The sequence below is a fragment of the Neovison vison genome, chromosome 2, assembly GCF_020171115.1.
Source record: "Neovison vison isolate M4711 chromosome 2, ASM_NN_V1, whole genome shotgun sequence".
In the NCBI taxonomy this organism is placed as follows: Eukaryota; Metazoa; Chordata; class Mammalia; order Carnivora; family Mustelidae; genus Neogale; species Neogale vison.
Window position 1 is genome coordinate 18746000 of NC_058092.1, and position 19241 is coordinate 18765240.

General features: G+C 45.7%; 1 protein-coding gene across 2 annotated transcripts in view; it reads right to left on the bottom strand.

Annotated features, from left to right (window-relative positions):
• Positions 1–921: 921 nt before the first annotated feature.
• Positions 922–19241, bottom strand: part of RHCE (Rh blood group CcEe antigens) — a 36206-nt gene continuing 17886 nt past the window's right edge. Inside the window, exons 5-10 of one of the 2 annotated variants that reach the window (XM_044237470.1) lie at positions 18670–18836; positions 16615–16752; positions 14287–14414; positions 8972–9057; positions 5598–5671; positions 950–982 (exon numbers count right to left, since the gene is read on the bottom strand). In XM_044237470.1, the coding sequence (XP_044093405.1) occupies positions 956–982; positions 5598–5671; positions 8972–9057; positions 14287–14414; positions 16615–16752; positions 18670–18836 (620 nt within the window). In that variant the 3' untranslated portion in view covers positions 950–955. Of the gene's footprint in view, positions 983–5597; positions 5672–8971; positions 9058–11801; positions 11825–14286; positions 14415–16614; positions 16753–18669; positions 18837–19241 lie in introns of both variants that reach the window. The other variant, XM_044237471.1, reaches the window with a different exon arrangement.

The following is a 19241-nucleotide window of genomic DNA, read 5'->3' on the forward strand; positions in this document are numbered from 1 at the left end:
TTGGAACCCTGCTTTCTCTCAGGCTCCCTCCCCCCTTGGCAAAATGGGAATCTTTTTTTAAATGAGCTAGTTAACTATGGGATACATGTACTTTAGAAATGCAGCTTGAAATGTTTTCTTTCCTAAAACTTGCTACAGTTAGCCCTTCCTGAAACACAGAATATCTCCTAGATGGTTTAAATTGTGGTGCCCTTGTCCACACCAGCCACGTGATCTTTCACCTTGTACATCTGGAATATCACCTAGGCATCTAGACACACTCAGAGAAATGCCACGTTGCTGCCATCCCATAGTCAGTCACCCATGGTGCGTTTTCAAAGAGTTCAAGGGCATCTGAGAGGTTGAAGTTTCACCTCTTTTTACAGATTGGGGGAACCCAGGCCGTGGAAATGTAAATGATTTTCTCAAGGTCACGGAATTAGTTTTGTAATCTTGACACACTATTTCCACAACTGACCACATCTTTCCCTGCAGTCAAATTCAGAATATACCCAGGGTATAAGAACTACTTTGTGAAACTGCTGGAGTAGAAACACAATGTCCATATTATAGGACTAAATACAAGTGAATTCTTAATTTTTCCCTATTTAATATTCTGTATTCTGATATAGACAAGAGTTCACTGGGTGGCATAGCACACTTTGTTAAGCATGAGAAAGAATCTAAGAATTGTCAATAAAATTGAACCAATACCTTAACTGCATGTCTGCACCCAAGAAAATACTGATAGCATCATCTTTCATGAAACCAAACATTTATTTTAAGCTATTATGAAATTACCATTCAAATACATTTTTAATCTTATTTTTAATATCAAATTCATCTCTTTGACCTTGTTTCATTGTATATAAGGAGACTTTGCTGTAATGAGTGTCGCCCACAAAAAAGGGGAGGCAACAGTGAAAGGAAGTTGTCTCATTTTCAGACAGGCCTTGTTTTTGTTGGATGGTTTTGCTTAAAATCCAGTAGCCAAATGAGGAAACTGTGAAAGCAAAGCAAACATTTTTATTACAGATGAACCCTTATAGTCTTAAAATTTGGACACATATTGATTCTGGCTTGATCTTTGGAAACTGACATGTTGACAAAAATATGTCATCACAAAGGTCTTTGAGGGTCTTCCGCAAAATCTGAATGGGAAGAACTCTTAGATCTCATATCTTACAGCTCTTTACATGAGTCATTGGTAAATCGTGATCTGGCTTTTGTTTGAATGTCCCCAGTGACAGAGGATGCACTACCATATGAAGTAATTCATTCCATTTTGCAGACAAGTTCAAATTGTTAGCAATTTATAGAGCATTGCCCATTGGACCTAGTTAAATTCTTTGGAGAAGCCTACAGGAAACAAATATTTGTCCTTTTCTACATGATAATCTTTGAAGTATTTGAAGATTGTCCTTAGATCTCCTTTGGGTCTTCTCTTCTGCAAGCTGAGCATCTCCTAAGTTCTTAGGGGGTGCCACGTCCCACCGTGCCATAAATCACTGCATCTAGTACCATGTGCCACAGAGTTGTAGAAGTGGAAATCAGAGTGGCTAACTTATGGGGTGTTTTTTGAGGATGTGTGCTATCATCTCACACACATCTCCTTTTAACCCTTGAAACAACCTGGTGAGATATTAGTGTTCCTATCTCCACAGAGATGAGAACAATGGGGCTCTGACGATCACAGAACAAGGGGTGGTAGAACCCAGATCCGTCTGACTCCACAATGTGGAATTTGATCTCATTTTACAAATGAAGAAACTGAGCCCCAGAGAAGTAAAGTGACGTCCCTGAAGACACTGCCTTCTAGAACAAGGCTGTGTTTAGGGACCTCTCCAAGAGGGGAGGAGTCTGTTGACAGGCTCCTAATCTGTTTTCCTACTCTGCTTTAGAAACCAGCTCTCCTCATTTCTGTTGAACAAGCATTTGTTGGATTTTTACTGTGTGTCTGGAACATGTATCTGAAATCAGAAGCAGGGGTGATGCCAGTGTGGTGAGGCTAGCTCTTGAGAATTTTGCCTAACACAGCAGGAGGGACTCAACACATTCCGGGGTATTTATGTGCTAAAACAGTGGTGGGGTTTATGTTTCTTGGCAATAAAATCATTTTAAAAATAAACTGCAAATACTCGTTCAGAAGCCAATGGATGATCTTCAGCATGTTGTGCTCATTTCAGAATCCATCCCACGAGCTCAGTCTTTACTCAGCTCTAAAAACCTTATCCTGTAATTTCCCCACTTAAACTTTCAGGAGTCTCCAAATGCCTGGAGGCTGAGTCAAGTGGCTTGTGCCTGCCTTTCATCCTTCCTTCCCTTCACCAACCATGCTGCTGAGCCAGGTTGCCTCCTGCTTCTCCGGTTCTTGCTCACAACCTGCCCCTTGCTTGGAATGTCTTTCACTTCCTGCCACTTAGCCAAGTCCAACACAACTCCCAAGTTCCACATTCCCTGACCTCCCCAAACTCATGGTCTTTCCCTTCTTTCATTTGCTGCCAGGATTACTCACTCAGTGCTTAACAGATAGAACTGTGCACAGAGAAAGATCCAGTCCTACACAGTGAAAGCCCTAGTTTCTCTGATCCCCCCCGCCACAGTACCCAGGACAGGGGCTTGTCTGCAATAGACTCACAAAAACCCTATTTTCAGAAAGGTTAACTGTGGAATTAATTTTAATGAGTGGATGTCGGAGAGTCCTTGTGCTTTGGAAAGCACAAAATAAAATCCATGGGTTATTAGATTGAAATAAAAAGTTGAAGGAAGGAGTTTATGAAAAATTGTGTCAGGAACTGAATTTTTATAAATCAGTATCTGCAGAAGGATCATTGTAATCTATAGGAAGACAGAGCATTAGTGTATGTGGTTCCTTGAGAGCTAGAACTGCATTTCACTTAGGTTTATCTCTCCAACTCTTTACACAAGAGCTCTGTCATATATTAGGTGAGTCATTAAATGGAATTAATTAGTGAATGAATGATTAATTAGTAATAGAATCATCCAAGGATGACAGGGGTACCTTTCGGGAGTGGTGAACTGCCAGGCATGGTTTGGGCAACAAGGGAAGGAATATCCTTTCCAATCCCCAGGTCTTTGGTTCTCTGAAATGCATTAGGACACTTGATAATGATTAAAATGTCTTTTTGGATGGTTTACCAAAAAAGGAAAAAAAAAAATTACCCCTGGATTTATCAGCTTTGGAAGTTCGAATTCTTGCCTCTTAATGGATATTTGGCTTTTCCAATGAAAGCTGTGTTCTACTGCTGAATAAATGTTCTGCTCAGCTGTAAGAGGATTAATCAGAATAGTGGGGGAAGGAGGGGAGAAGTAACTGTCCTCTAGGAGCAGCAGCGGTTTCTTTGGAGCCAAATAGATATAAGTTCAAATTGCTCCTTTTCCATTTACTAGCTTTGTCATTTTGGACAAGTTACTCTTTTTTTTTTTTAAGATTTTATTTATTTATCTGAGAGAGAGAGAGACAGTGAGAGCGAGGAAAAGGTCAGAGAGAGAAGCAGACTCCCTGTGGAGCTGGGAGCCCGATGCGGGACTCGATCCCGGGACTCAAGGATCATGACCTGAGCCGAAGGCAGTCGTCCAACCTACTGAGCCACCCAGGCGTCCCAGGGATGCTTACTCTTGTGCAGAGTTATTGTAAGGATAAAATCAGATAACGCCGAAAAGCATCTAACACAAAATTGGAATCCATCGGCTTACGATAGATAACTGTCATGCTTACATATTCCTTCGTGGTTGCCTAAACTCCCAGTAATAAATAAGCTTTCCTGTTCGTGTAATGCTTTGCATTTTATAGTTTACAAAATGTAGTTACAGCCATTATTACCTCATTTGGTCTTTGAAACAACCCCAGCGAGGTAGAACAAAGATTACTGTTATTTTACCAGTAAGAAAGGTCATGGTACTTGCCTCCATGAGACCTTGCAGAATGGGGACTGGAATTCATGTCTTCCCATTCTAGGTCCATACCCAGGGTTCCACTTCACCTGCTGCTGCAGTGCCCAGCGTTAGGCTAGGTTCCTCAAGTTCCCTTCATTTATTCAGCAAATATTTATTGCAATTCAAATAATTGAGCTGGATATTGGTCCCATTTGTGGCATCCCTGGTTAATTAGCAGCATGCTTGGTAGAGAGGGTTTACTCAGTAAATACTTGTGGAATGAACGGATGAATTAAACCAGTTCTCTGCGTCCTTTCACTAGATTTAACCCTGCTTGCCCCCACCAAAGGGGCAAGCATGCTTGCAGGGACTGAGAGAGACTGGCTATAGGGAGATGCTGGTACAGGATGAGCCTGTTTATTAGCAACAAAGTAGATGACTCTCAGAATAATTATGCTGAGTAAAAGAAGCCAGAAAAAGAATGTACTGTGTGATTCATTTATATAAAATTATAGAAAATGTAAATGAATCTATTGGACAGAAGGCAGTTCAGCGGTTGCTTGGGATGGAATAGAGTTGATAGGGAAGGATAGTTACAATGAGGCACGAGGAAACATGGTGGCAATGGATATGTTCATTATCTTGACTGATAAGACTGATATGATAGTTTCATGGACATATAAATATGTTTAAATGTATCAAATTATAGATTTTAAATATGTGTGTCGTAATCAGTTAGACCTCCGTAAAGCTCTTTGACATGAAAAGGAGGAAGCAGAGGAAAAAGAAGAGACAAAGGAAGAGACAGAGGAGAAGAAAGGGCAGGTTCTCTCTACAAATGCCAAGGCCCATAATGAGGCTGGTTCTCTGTCCCTCTAGTGATCAGTATCTAGGCATGCCAGGTGGAAAAAGGATTGGCCTGGGACTCAGGAGGTCTAGCTCCTGGTCTTATCTCTGCCGCTCACAAAGGGATGACGCTGGGCATTAGCCTGACCTCAGTCAGCCTCCACTTCCAATTTATAATTTTGCAATGTTTGCCCAGCCAACCTCAGCATCAAATGGGAGTTACGTAAGGTGACACATCAGAGTACTTGGTGAACCATGAGTGTTGGTTAAAGGGAGGTGTGCAGTGGGGTGACAGGGGACCTCTCTCTAGAGCCTCTTCCTAGACTAGTCATGACAACAAATGCTACACAGGACACAGAGACCCTCGGCAGCAGCCGCGTTGTTTGAGCTCTCTGTCCTTTGGCTAAATGATCCCGGACTCCTGCAGTACAAGTGGTCTTGTGTCCATTGGCTACTGAGTGTTAAGAGTTGTGTTCTAGATCCAGCTCTGCCACACACTCGCTGTGAAAACACAGACGGTCATGGCTCCAGTCAGTGCGTCTGTCGAATGAGACTGGACCTGCTGGCTCGGACACTGCATGATTCGATGGCCGGTAGGTCAAACCACCTGCCCACGCTGATGACCCCAGATGGGGGAAGTAAGGCCAGTGGCCATTCTCACATCTCTGACCCTCAATGACTGAGGCGTCAGGGGAACGGTAACATTTACCACTCCCCCAGCCCTCACCAACACACACACACACACACACACACACACACACAATTTTGTTTCTAGATTGTTCTCACAAACACCAAGTCAACCTATATAAAGATGTAACAGATCTCTTTTTAAGTTCATTCATTCAGCGTTGATGACATTATGTTCAAAATCTTACCTCCCAGAAAGCCTGGTCATCAAAATGTTTGGCCGCAGGAGGTGCCTTAAATATTTTGAGGCTTAAGATCAAACCTGTTAAAATTCAATATTGCATGTTAAACCTTTAGAGCACAGCATCTGTTACCTCAAAATTAATCAAAATATCACAGGCCAGCTCTGGTTAGCTCAACAAAAATCCCTTCTTCTTCTACAGCCAGGAGACGGACAAATTGAAGCGCTGGTCTTCCTGGACCAGCCTTATTAATTTTATAGACATCTCCTAAAAGAAAACTGGTGAGAGCAATTATCTCCAAAGGATTTAGATGATACTGAGAGATGTACAGTAGCTACTGATCTGACATGCTGCCCAAGTTGGAATATAAGAGCCCTGTCAGACCTTGCTCCCGCTGAAAAGCTGATCTGTACTTGACACAAGAGCTACCATGGACAGCAACTCCAATTCCACGTTCCTGTCAGTGTGGCATTGCTGGCTCCAATAAACTCTGTGACCTCTGCTCAAGACGCCACTAGTGTAGTTGGGAAAGTAGTTTATAACAGCTTGCTTTTGTGCCTATTCTTTTCACCTACCCAGCCTCTGCCCAGAGACCTTGGCCCTGTGTATTTCTGCAGCGGTGCAAAGTCAGCCGAACTTCCCAGGATACACGAAGGGATTGCTCAACTTTTATATGAAATGCCACTGATAGATGTATCTGTGTATTTTTAATGGTGATTGGTCCCCAATTATTAACTAGTAAGATTAACAAGAGTAGGCGTGTACTTATTCACATTTTCCTCTTTTAATGCACATCTTTAACCGATTTTGACACGTAGGTTGTAACCAGCACACCTCATTTAGCTGGGATTATTCAGAAATAATCTCAAACAACTACATGAACTTTCCAGATAGCAGAGGCTTACTCATCACTAATGAAAATGCATCCAAACTATATTTTCTTGTCTTATGACATAACACTAAACACATTTAGACTGTTTTTTTTTTTTAATCAGAACAATTGCTAGGAATGTCCATTTATGAAATGTGCTATCTAATGCAGAGGAAATATGTAACTGTTGAGGGTGGTTGGTGTCTTTTAGCAGCTCAAGCTTTCATGTTCTAGTGTCAGGCTTTAAGAATTTCTTTTCTTCTGTTAGGCTGTTTCCTTTCACCTCTCACTTCTTCCAGTGGGCCTTACCTCTAGAAACCTGTCCCACTTCTAACCTGCCATTTCTAATTGGTCGCAGCTGGGAAGCCCAATAACCATGCTTGGTGGGGATTGTTTCCTATGTCAGTGTAGACAGGTCCCAAATTCAGGGACCTCCTGGCAAGCAAAATGCTCAGCTTTAGGGGGTCAACTTGATGCTATCGGGCTGCCTGGTGGTCTCCTTTCCCCTTCCATTGTTCATGTTCTTTTTATTCACCAGTGTTCTTACGTTCAAAACCACATGTAAAGAGGAATTCTCATTGGTCTTAACTTTTTTTTTTTAAGATTTTTATTTATTTATTTGACAGACAGAGATCACAGTAGGCCGAGAAGCAGGCAGAGATAGAGAAAGGGAAGGAGGCTCCCCGCTGAGCAGAGAGCCCAATGCAGGGCTCGATCCCAAGACCCTAGGATCATGACCAGAGCCGAAGGCAGAGGCTTTAACCCACTGATCCACCCAGATGTTCCTGGTCTTAACTCTTAAAGAAACAATGTTCTATTCTCTTTTTTAATTCCAGGCAAGCATAAAAAACCAAAAAGACAAAAATAAAATAAAAACAAAAAACAAAACCCTCTGAGGGGTTTTACTAAACGTGCAAGTTAGTTTCACTTTGTGAATACTAGTGACAATGGTGAATGGTGTCATAGTCCAGAGGAGGTGATAAAATATCCAGATAAAATACAGGATACTCAGTTAATGTGGAACTTAAAAAAATGGGCATCTTGTATTTTCACTTGCTAAATATGGTCACCCTACTCAGGATTATAGTGCCACCACGAAGAGAATGTAAACTTATGGAGGGAGGCATTTGTCTCCTCTGTATTTAATCAGTCACCCTGACTGCAGAACGTTGAGGCCAGTGGGTACATTAGAGCAATTCTTGTCAGTCTTGCTCTCTAAAAATCACCCAGGCAATTCCAAAAAGTATCTTCCTACATGTTTTGGAGCAGAAAAGAAGCCATCGTCCTTTCATTTTACAGAGAAGCCACCCAAGGCCCAGAGAGACTAAACTAATGTGCCCAATGCCACACAACTCCTTTATGACTGATTATGCTATTTTGTCTCTTCTTTTGTATTCATTCCCTCTTAGGGACACAGTAAATGAGTGTCTAACCAATAAGGCTATTTGTTTGTAGAATAAAGGTGAGCACTTCAGGATAGAAATCACATTTTCTCCTAGCATATAAATAAGACTGGCAAATTAGTAATTCTCTAAGGATCTTTGCCATTCTGTCATATTGCAGGAGCAAAAGTATACTTCAATCCTCTGTTTAAAGATTTCCAGTGGTTTCCCATCTCTCAGAATGATCTGGCTCCTTGTTACCACTCTGTCCTCAAGCCCTGCCACTCTCCTTTTCACTCTATCCATATCCGCCATACTGAGCATGCTTTGCTCCTGCTTCAGGGCCTTTGCACTTGCTCTCCCTTTTCATGGAATGCTCTTCTGCCAAATAAACACATGGTATGTCCCTCTTTCCTTTTCAGGTTTCTGCTTAAAGGTCAACTTATTTAGATAGGTCTTCCCTTCCCAACCTTCTAAAAGAGCATCCCATGGAATGAAATGAAATGAAATGAAACTCTCCCCTGAGTCATTTCTTTTTATAGCACTTACCATCTCTGACATAGTAAACACTCTACTTATCTGTTTATTTATTGTCCCCTCCCCCTCCACTAGAATATCAGCTCCATGAGATCAGGGAACGTGTTTTGTTCACTGTTGCGTTCCTAGTGCCTAAGAATAGTGCCCTGGCTCATAGTATCTATTGAATAAATACTTGCTGAACAAAATAATAGTATGTGTATTCTCAGGGAATGAAGGTAAACTTTTTGGCATAAGGGTTTCCTTGGCTCACTGTACAAAATTGGGTGAAATCACCAGCCCTGGGCTCAAGAGCCTGCATTGTTGCCACTCCCTGCTACTTGTAAGCTCCAGAAAGCCTCTTACTTTCTCTGATCCTCAGAGTCCACACCTCCAGCAGGTAACCTCTGAGGGCCTTTCTAATTCTGAAATGATGTGATTCCATTTTTGTTGTTAATCAAGGTTTGAGCCCCTTTGCATCATTTGGCTTGAGCTGCGGAGGTTCACAGGGAAGGGGAGGGCACAGACACATGCGGCCATGGGCCAGATGCCCTCTGGCCTCAAGTCCTGTGCCGTGGGCCATGGGGGAAGAAGGGTTGTCTCATACTCACCTGTCAAAACACCAGCTATCAGACCTGAAGCCATGGCCAAGCTGAGTGTCCCAGCGCCAAAGAACAACTGGATGTCGATCCTAGAACTGACAAAGTAGGATGTAGTCACATTCAGGAATCAAGACTGCAGAGCTCATTGGGGTCAAGAAGGACTGTCTGCAACAGCAGTGATGCTGTCAGGAAGGGCTACCAGAAGAATAATTCCTCTCCCCAGGTAACGCATTCCCCTGTTGTGTTCCTGCAAAGCTACACAGACATGAAGGAAAGAAAGAGGGGATTCCAAGATCCTCTTTGGCTGACTTCAATTCTCAGAAACAACAGATGATCAACTTGACCAGGAGGCAGAAAACCCAGGTTCAAGTCCAAGGACTGTCACTAGTGCATGATCCTGCGCAAATCACCTAACCTCTCTGTTCCCTCATGAGGCAATGAAAGATGAAAGATGAAAGTTCTATTTCCATGAGGACAAGATGGAGTAGAGCATGGCTGTCAGGCTTACCTCCCCAGCCCACCCCTTGTTGAACATACTTCCCTTTCCTGTCTCCTAGATGATCCCAGGACCTCACTTTAAACTATGAAGTGGCCTGGGAGAATATCTACATGATCTTGCAGTAGGCAAGGATTTCTTAAACAGGACCCACAAACTTGAAGGGAACAATGATGAATTGAACTGTGTTAAAACTAAGAACTTCTGTTCATCGAAAGATACTATTAAGAAGGTGAAATATAACCCACAAAATAGGAGAAGATATTCACAATACATTTACATGACAAAGACTCTATATCCAGAATTCCTATAAATCTATAAGAAAAAGGCAGAACACAAGAGAAAAATGGGCAAAAGAACCTGGACAGACATTTCACAATTCACAAGAGTTGTTCAAATGTCCAGAAAGCATATGAAAATTGTTGCACTTAATCAGTCATCAGAGAAATTAAAATTAAAGTGATGTTTGATGCCTAATTGGATAAACTTAAAATGAAGTAAAATATGGGGTTTGGAGAATATATGAGGGAAAGGGAACTCTTGGGTGCCAAGGGTGATAGGACTGGCACAAACTACAGTGGGAAATGGGTAATATCCTCTAAAATGGATTATATGAATGCTGTGATCCAAAAATTCTGCTATTAGGCATCTACTCAACAGAAGAGCATTTGTATGTTCTTAAAAAAAAAAAGTGCTAGAATGTTCATAGCAGAAATACTAGAATGTTCATAATAGCTCCAAACTGGAAAGAACCCAAATGCTTGTCAGTAATGGATAAATTGTTTCATATTCACACAATGGAACATGGAACACTTATTTTAACTGTGTTTCTTAGATTCTGTATTTGTCTACATGGCACTCATTTATCATAAGGCCCAACTAATGGCTGAAATTGTTTACCTCTCTCTCTCCAGCAAGTCAGATTTCCTGGGAGTGCAAAATTCATCTTATAAACCCCCAACCACAAACTCTAACATATGCTCTCAGTTCCTGCCCAACAGGGGACTCCCCCATTCCCCCATTCCCCCACTGCCATCCACCTGAAGCATAGTCTCAGTTCCCCTCTCTCTAGGCTGCCTGGTCCTCGGGTTGATAAGGTTTTGTGGGGCCCTATATGGTGTGCCATGCCTCTCATTTCCAGGAGAACTGTAACATTAAACTTTTCCATCAATGACATTGATCTCTCCATGTCATCACTCAGTCACCCTTATGAAGTAAACCCAAGCACAATTCTACACTCTATCCCACTACCCCAATAAAAATGAACAATGTGGGAGAGTCTCACAACTACAGAATAGAGTCAAAGCCAGGCACACGACAGCACAGACTTCCTGTAGGAGTCCATGAACATGAAGGACAAAAGCAGGTAAAACTGATGGATGGTGTTGGAAGCCAGGTTCATGGGTGCCCTGGGATGGGACATGAAGGAGTTCTGGGTGCTGATTACCTGGGCGTGTCAGAAAATTCACCAAGTGGAGCCCTGATGATAGTTGTGCTTCTCTGGCTATAGATTATACTACAAAAATGTGTTGTTGTTTTTTAAGTGACATTAAATGGTAGGATGGAAGCTGACCCTGAATCTGCTAACTGCCAACCCCCCAGTTCACTCTACCCTGATGTCACCTGAAAGCAGCAATGGATGGCACAGAGCCAGCCATGTTGACAGTTCCTAGGCAGGGTGGGCTCCCCTACACCATGCCCTCTGATCCCCATGTTTACTATCTGATTTCACATGATGCTGGAGCAGCCCTCTGGGCAAGATGTTGGTGTCCTTGATTCACAAATGGGGAGATCCAGCTTGGAAAAGTGAACCAGGGCCTCCAACATCACATGGCTTGGCATGAGTGGCTCCTGAGACTCAAACCCTTTCTACCCACGAAGACCAGGCAGATCTCTCCCAAAGTTTGGCATTTGTGGGTTACCTTCACAAATTTGGCCATATTGACATTCCAAGGATACATTTTTAAATAATTTTCTTCGAGTGGACTTATTTTTACTTTTAAATAAATATCTTTAAAAGGAAACTTTGAGTCAATATGTTAGAGAAATGGGAGGTAACTGTAAAAAGATGCAGTGCAAACAAAGTGTGGCTAAAGTCTTCCCCAGATGCAGCCTGAGTGCTTAGATCTCAGCCGAGGCTGCCTCGGCGGCCTGCCAACCTGGCATCGGCCAAGCAAGAGGACACTTGGCACCTGAGTGCAGCCTTTCTCCCTGATGCAACCGAAAGACTGAATAATTAAAGCACAGTGTCTGGTCTGCATGATTCAAGGTTAGCTAAGCGTGTCTTTGCACCACTTAAATGCCACAGTTCGGGAAACCCCACCCCCTCCCAGCAGCAAACACAGCACTTCACCCGCTCCCATCTGCTTCCCTGATTGGAGCTCAACAAACACCCTGCAGGCGGAGTGAATGAAAAGCCAGCCCCTTGGCTCAATGACGCCACGCCCATAAACAGTTGCTCCACGTGTCACACTGAGTGGTCTGACTCCCTCCAAGCTAGTCCTTTGTCCCTCTTTTCTGTAGAAGCCACAGTAGCAAGAATCATCATGAAGGTAAGAGGGTGTTCGCTCCCTGCTGACTCCTCAGAGCTGCCGGGGGTCGCAGATCTTATCCTCCCATCATGCAAACCAAAACTGAAACTCAAGGAGTTTGAGTATACTGTGCCTAAGGTCACATGGCTGGTAAAGGGGACCACAGGTCCGTTCCTCCCTAAAGCCTCTGCCCTTGACTTCCAGCTGACCAGAGGCCTCCCTAAGAGGTGCCATTTCTGTCTCTATGCCCTTCCCTTTTCTGGATTCCTGCAGAGGAGAGGGGACAACTACTTGGTCCTCCACAGTCACCTCCTGACCCCTGTTCTCAACCCTTCCCAACTTCCAGTTCAGTGAGAGCCCCTGGATGGCTTGCACTTGGCCACTATCTGCAATCAGGGCTTTGTTTTCCTGGAGAGTAGTTTGTTAGTCCTTGTAAGCAGCACACCTTTGGTCGGCTGACCTTTGCTTTCATTTTGTTCTTTGTTTGTTGTTTGCTCTAGGCTAGTAATCTCAAACTAGTTTGCAGGAGAATCCCATAGAGGGCAGGTTGACCCACAGGTTGCTAGGCCCACACCACTAGGTTTCTAACAGTGCAGGTCTAGTTAGGGTAGGATTTGCATTTCTAGCAAGTTCCAGGTGATTTTAGTGCTGTGGAGAACCACCGCCCTAGGAGAGCCACAGAAGCACAGAACTGGGGAGCTAGAAGGATGGGTGGTTCAGAAGGCACAGGTTGGCTACCCATGAGCAGAATTTGACCCACAGGATGTTTCTAATGATTCTGAATCTCCTGCCAGTGCTTGGGAGCGCAAGTGCGTAACTCTGGATTTCTGGCTTCTCTTAAAAAGTCATTAAATAGGGGGACACAGAGCCTGGGTCCTGGCACAGTCATGGCTACCTGGTGCTGACTGATTTCAGACCAGTCACCCATGACTTCCCAGCCTCTTCTCACTGCTCTCATTTTGTAACCTTACCTGCCTGGCCCCTACAAGCACCTGAGCTTTACAGAGAAGGATTTGGGGGTTCTGAGAGGAAAAGATTTGCTGAGTTGCACAGCTATGAAAACAGTGGCAGAAACACCATTGGAACCCATCACTGAGCAACGCATCTTGCTTCACATAGACCATCTTCTCCTCACCTGGAGGTGGGATTCCTCTTACCCCAAGCAGTTCAAGGAATGATGTCTCCCACACCGTATGTGATTCCTATAATGTGGGGCTATGGCCATCTCTGTTGTCAGAGCTACAAGGGACCCAGCCCTCCATGATTGCTCTGAGATGCCTCCAAACACAATGAGCTCCTCATCACCAAACTGTGGTGCTCATCACCTGGACAGCCATGTTCCAGCCAAGGGTCTTAGGACAGTTAACTCCCCATATGTACCATCTCTTAGAGTATGGTAATAATACCTCTCAGGGTGGTGGCGAGGATTAAATGAGATGATGCATGTGACTCATTTAGCCTAGGGCCTAGCACCTAGAAAGCAGCCAATAAACAGTGGTGATTATTACCAGTACTATTATTATTGTTATCACTGTAAAAGGTAATCTGGAAAAATCTATCCCTGTATCATGCTCAAGTCACTCTTTGATTTTATGTGAGCCACACCTGGAAGATATTCACACAACCTCTGGGAGGTGATGGCCGGGGCTAAGGTGTGTCAAACCAGTCACTGGAGTCCATTGTCTGGAGGACACAGGATCTGTTCCTAGTCCTGAGGCCCACGTTCCTGCCTCACAGCAAGACCTTCGCCAAGCTCCTTCTCTCTCTGGGCCTCAAAGATGGTCTGTGCTTAGCATTCGTCTACATTAAAGTATTAAATACTTTTAACCACAAGGGGCTTGGCTTTAAGCAGCCTCCAACTACCCTATGAGGGGAGGCCCTGTTACGACCTGCGTTTACACCAGGCCACGCGGCTCACAGAGATTAGGTAGCACGCCCAGCTAGCAAGAGGTCAAGATGAGTCTGACTCCGTGACATGCTCCTCACCATGACCTAAATAAATCACCAGGGGTTAAACCACAGACCCAGCTGGCTTGGGCCCCATCAACTTGCTCTGTCTGCGTTTGAGGGGCGGGACTCACAACTGTCTGCTTTTGACCAGCACCCAAGCTGTCCTCTTTGGAAAGAAGACATGGCCTGGAGAGGCAGAGGCTAGGCAGAACGTATCGCTAAACATGCCAAGAAACATTTGCTGAGGCCCGCTGAGTGCCTGGCTCCGAACACACGCAAGGCTTGGGGTGCATTTCTTCCCGAGCTGGATTGCGTGTGAAGGGGATAAACCAAATCACCTAATGGACTTCGTGGTCCAGTTGACCTCATAGATGATCAGCAGAATGTAGGTGATCCCGCCGAGCAGACCTGGCAAGCCGAAGGTGTAGTGCACGCCGCAGGTATCGTGGGTCCCCAGCACCTGGTTAAAATATCCCTGGAACAAACATCCAATAAGCAGCTGTACATGGAAGACTGATAGCCCCTCTCCAGGCTTTCCACGGATCCTTGGGCTCCAGGGCCACCCACGGGGGTCAGGCTTTGGGGCTCCCCTCCAGCTGGGCTCCTCAGACCTGAACGTGCACTTGCACCACGTGGGGAGCATGCGAAACTGCAGGGTCAGGTTTAGTGGGCCTGGGGCCTGAGATTCTGCATTTCTCACAAAGTTCCAGGTGATGCCAATGCTGCTGGCCCCCTGACCACACCTGGGTCTAGCCGGGGCTCTACTCACATGCGGGGCTGATACTTCTGTGCTGTGAAAAGGCTGTAGGATTTTCAGCAGCACGCCTGGGCCCCACTCTCGATATGCCAGGAGCAGCGCCCGCACCATGTGTTAACCAAAATGTGTCTGCAGATATTGTCAAATGTCCCTGGAGGGTGACTGAGACCCGCTGGTCCAGCCTAAATGTAACTGCCATCCCAAAGACAGCATGGCTAACGAGAAGAAAAGAATCTGACCCCACTCTGGACTTGCCTTCATCACCCTTTCCCTTCACCACTTAGCCTCCCTGGGGGTCCATGAGCCAACAAATGTGGATACGAATGCAAATAGGACATGTGAGTTTCCCCCTTGGCATCCCCCACTGTCTTCAGAATAAACACCCAGACTCCTCATGCTGCCCAGTAGCCACACCTGAGTATCTCCCAGCTCTCAGGACTGTGGTCCCACCACACTCCCAGGGGAGCCCAGTGCTGTAGCGTCTGTTTCCTGCCTGGGCATTCTGTTCTTCTCACTACTGAGCCTTGGAACACACTGCTCCTTCCGTCTGGGATACATGTCCCTTTCCTTTGCCTGGCTGATATCAGTCATCTGTCAACACTCGGCTGAGACAGCCTCTGCTCCAGGAAGCATTTCCTGATCCAACTCAGGCTGGCTTAGATGACCTGTGTTATGTTCATTGGTCCGTTGCCCTCACTACACCATAGCTAGGGAAGCATGATACGTGTTAAAACCTCCGTGAATGAATGAATGAATGAAGGGACAGATGAATGAATGAGTGAATCATCTCTGAACCGTTCCCCCAGTGATGGAGTCAAGGAAACAGGCACAAAGAAAGCAGTGGACAGCTAGCCTGATGAGAATTTATGCAGGTTTCCCTGCACACTTCCGCCTTTCACCATAGGGTCTCAAAGCACAGGAGATAAGAGACATTCATTGCAATTCCAAAGATGAAAAGCAGACTGCCCCATCACTGGTCAGATGAGAATGTTGGTAGAGTTTCTCCTATTCTGGATTGCAACTGCCTCCTTGAATACCCATTATTCATCCAAATTCAGTTTCCTGAGCCATCCAGAAGTCTCTTCCTTTCTCCTCTACCAAGGCTTCAAACCCACAGAGTTGCTGCTCTGAAATTATTTCTCTTCTAAGTGTTTTATAACAAATTGGTTATTGTGGGGTATGCTGGTATTATCAGTACTTGCTGGATGTTGAAGGAGGAAAAGTCCATCCACTCAGAAGAACCAAACAATCAGAAGTGGGCATGACCTTGGTTAGCCCAGCATCCGTTTCTGGCTGCTGCCCCTCCCACCCTCATTCACGTGGCTCATGGACAGCAACCATATATGTACATTATGCTCCCGTCCCCCCACACTCCCAGCCAAAGATAAGCACCCTGTCCAAACCAAACCCATGAGTCCCTTCTCCAGAACACTTGGGAATGGAGCCAAGAAATTCCATCTAGCTTCTCTCCTAAAGAGCAAGACTACATTCCACCATGTAGAGCATGAGGAGAAGGGGAAGGAAGTCTACAGAATGGGAATAAAGCAGATACTCAGGAAAAGCAAAGAAAGAAGAGCAGAGACCGCTTGGGCTCCCCACACATTCCTGTCCCTGGTGTCAACCATTCCTGGGTTTCCAGCAGCATCCCTGTCCTTGGGTTCTGTCACACCCAGCAGCCTTACAATATTCCCCCCTGTGCCTGAGCAAAGTTGAACGGGTTCTGCTCCTTGCTCCCAAGAGCCTAACAAATACACAGTACAGCCTGGGAGGGGGACCCCACTCACCCAAGCTCTGAAGCCTGCCTGAGAAGGTGCCAATGCCTGCCTACTGTCGCGCGTAGCACCACACGAGAGCCCACCATGCTCCCACGGCCCTGCAGGTCTAAGCCAAATCAGGTGTCAGGTGCCCAGCTCCTTACCGGCAGGCACAGGGCTCCCCCGATGGAGATCAGTCCAGCCATAAGGCCCAGCACCATGGCAAGCCACGGAGAAGTGATCAGATGACACGAGGTGCCCACAGCCACGCCTCCAGCCAGTACTGCATTGTGGATATGAGTCTGCAGAGAAACAGCTTGTGGGCAAATGAAATGAGGTCCAGAGAGGACGGCATCTTTTTTTTTTTAATTCTTTTTTTTTTAAGATTTTATTTATTTATTTGATAGACAGAGATCACAAGTAGGCAGAGAGGCAGGCAGAGAGAGAGGAGGAAGCAGGCTCCCTGCTGAGCAGAGAGCCCGATGCGGGGCTCAATCCCAGGATCCTGGGATCATGACCCGAGCCGAAGGCAGAGGCTTTAACTCACTGAGCCACCCAGTCACCCCGAGAGGACAGCATCTTGCCCAGGGTCACTCCGTAAGCTGATAGCCAGCGACACTGTGATGTCTTCCCTGCTTCACTGACCCTGAAACCATCCCCTCCTCTCTGCTGAGACTACACGACCTTCATCAATGGTCTTATCTTATGCCACTTCTCAGGCTCAGGGAGCAGTCACCCTGAATGAGGAGGCACTGAACTTGAAAATGTATCCTAGCGATGCTCACACCTGTTAGCGATGTGTCCTTGGGCATTGAGCCATTCATGCTTCAACTTTTCCGCTAGAAGAACAAGGTTTTGATTGTACCTACTTAATACCACTATTGTAAGACTAAATGAGTTACCACATGGAAGACTCTGGGTCAAGGGCTCAAGAAATATAAGCCTGGGCACCTGGGTGGCTCAGAGGGTTAAAGCCTCTGCCTTCAGCTTGGGTCATGATCCCAGGGTCCTGGGATCGAGCCCCACATCGGGCTCTCTGCTCAGCGGGGAGCCTGCTACCACCCACCCCTGCCTGCCTCTCTGCCTACTTGTGATCTCTGTCTATCAAATAAATAAATAAAATCTTTAAAAAAAAATTAAATATAAACCATTATTATTGTTTTTTACTATTTTTACTGTTTTTACTATTTTTATCATTATTATTGACTATTTGGTGCTTATGTCCCCCTGTCCTACTACCCAGCTTTAACCAGCTAGTTCTCATTCCTGGGTCTCATTTCCACTATGTCCTTTTTTTCCTCCAGAACTGGGGCCTTGCTTTGCTCTCATGCTACTTCCCTCTGCCCTCTCAACTCCAACCAGGTCTGGGCTCTGGGGCCTGGGACCAGCTTCTGGGCTTCCCTGACCTTCAGGCCACACCTGCCTCCCTAGATGTCCCCACCTTTTCTGATCCGACTCCCTGCCACCATGGAGCTCCCCCAGAAAGACACCCACTCCCCCTAGTGCTTAACCTGTCACTCATGGCCGTGTTCTGTCCACTCTCGGCCCTGTTGTCTCTCTAGACTTTTCCTCATCACCTCTGGCTGGCTGGCGTCATAGCTGAACATCACGGAAACTTGTTTCATCTTTAGCTCTATCCTTTCACCCACCTCTCTCGCTCTCCCCGAAGCTCACACAGTCTCCTGGCTACACTGATAACATGGCTAATGTTTGCTCAGCGCTATATCCCCCATAGAGCATGTCATGTGCATTGTCTCTTAATTCCCACTTTACACATGAGCTAGTTGTGGCTCCCAAAGTTTAAAAGGCTGTACCAGGGTCACACATCCTTCTTTACCTCCAGTTCTATTCATCCCATTCTTGAAATATCTTAGGGGAAGGAATAAGCCTGCCTGATTCTATTCTAGCTTTTCTCTGCTGACTCTTGCTCATAGTGGCCGGTAACCAGCAGAAACAGGGTTCAAACATGGGACTGTTTGGTGTCAACACTGATAGACTTAATCACTCCCCTCAGAGAGCCTTGGATCATTTCCTAGTCTCCAAATTCCAGTTCCCATTTTGATAAGCCAGTACCCTGATACCCCAAGACACTGCAGAAAAAGCTCTGTCACCCACAGTAATGTTTCCCACCCTGCAGGGCTGGTTCTGGGACAGGGGGCAAGGATATTTGTCCAGCCTAGAAGACCTGAGTGTTGCCCGAGGGGGAGGGCCGTCCTCACCATGTTGATCTTCCTTTGGGAGTGAGCCAAGACTGACACAGAGATGGCTGTCACTGTGCTGGCCGCGAGAGCATAGTAGGTGCTGAACACGGCATTCTTCCTTTCTGTTGGAGAATCCAACAGAGCAGAGTTGAAACTCGGCCAGAATATCCACAAGAAGAGGGTTCCTGGGGGTCAGAGAGGGTCATTGGCCACAGCCAGCCCTACTACCCCAAACCCTGAGCCTGCAGGGGCTTCCAAAACAGGCAAGTCTCAGCTTTGTCCCTTTTTAACTCTGTGACTTTTGGGGCAAATCATGTCTCCTCTGAATTCCCAAGTTGATAGGGCCTAGCTAACATATTTTACAGGCAAAACCACGAAGGCCCAGAGAGTTGAAATCATCAACCCCTAGGCCTCCCGAGCCCAGCCCGTGATGGCCAAATGCTTATTCTGAAAACGTGATGTGCCACTTTGATTTGACCTCCTGGCTGGTTGTTGGGTCACCTACCATCCAGCTCACTGCCCGATTTGCTCTTGGCCTCTCCCACAGTCTAGCTTCTGCCTTTCTGCTCTTGCTCTGCCTGATAACGCCT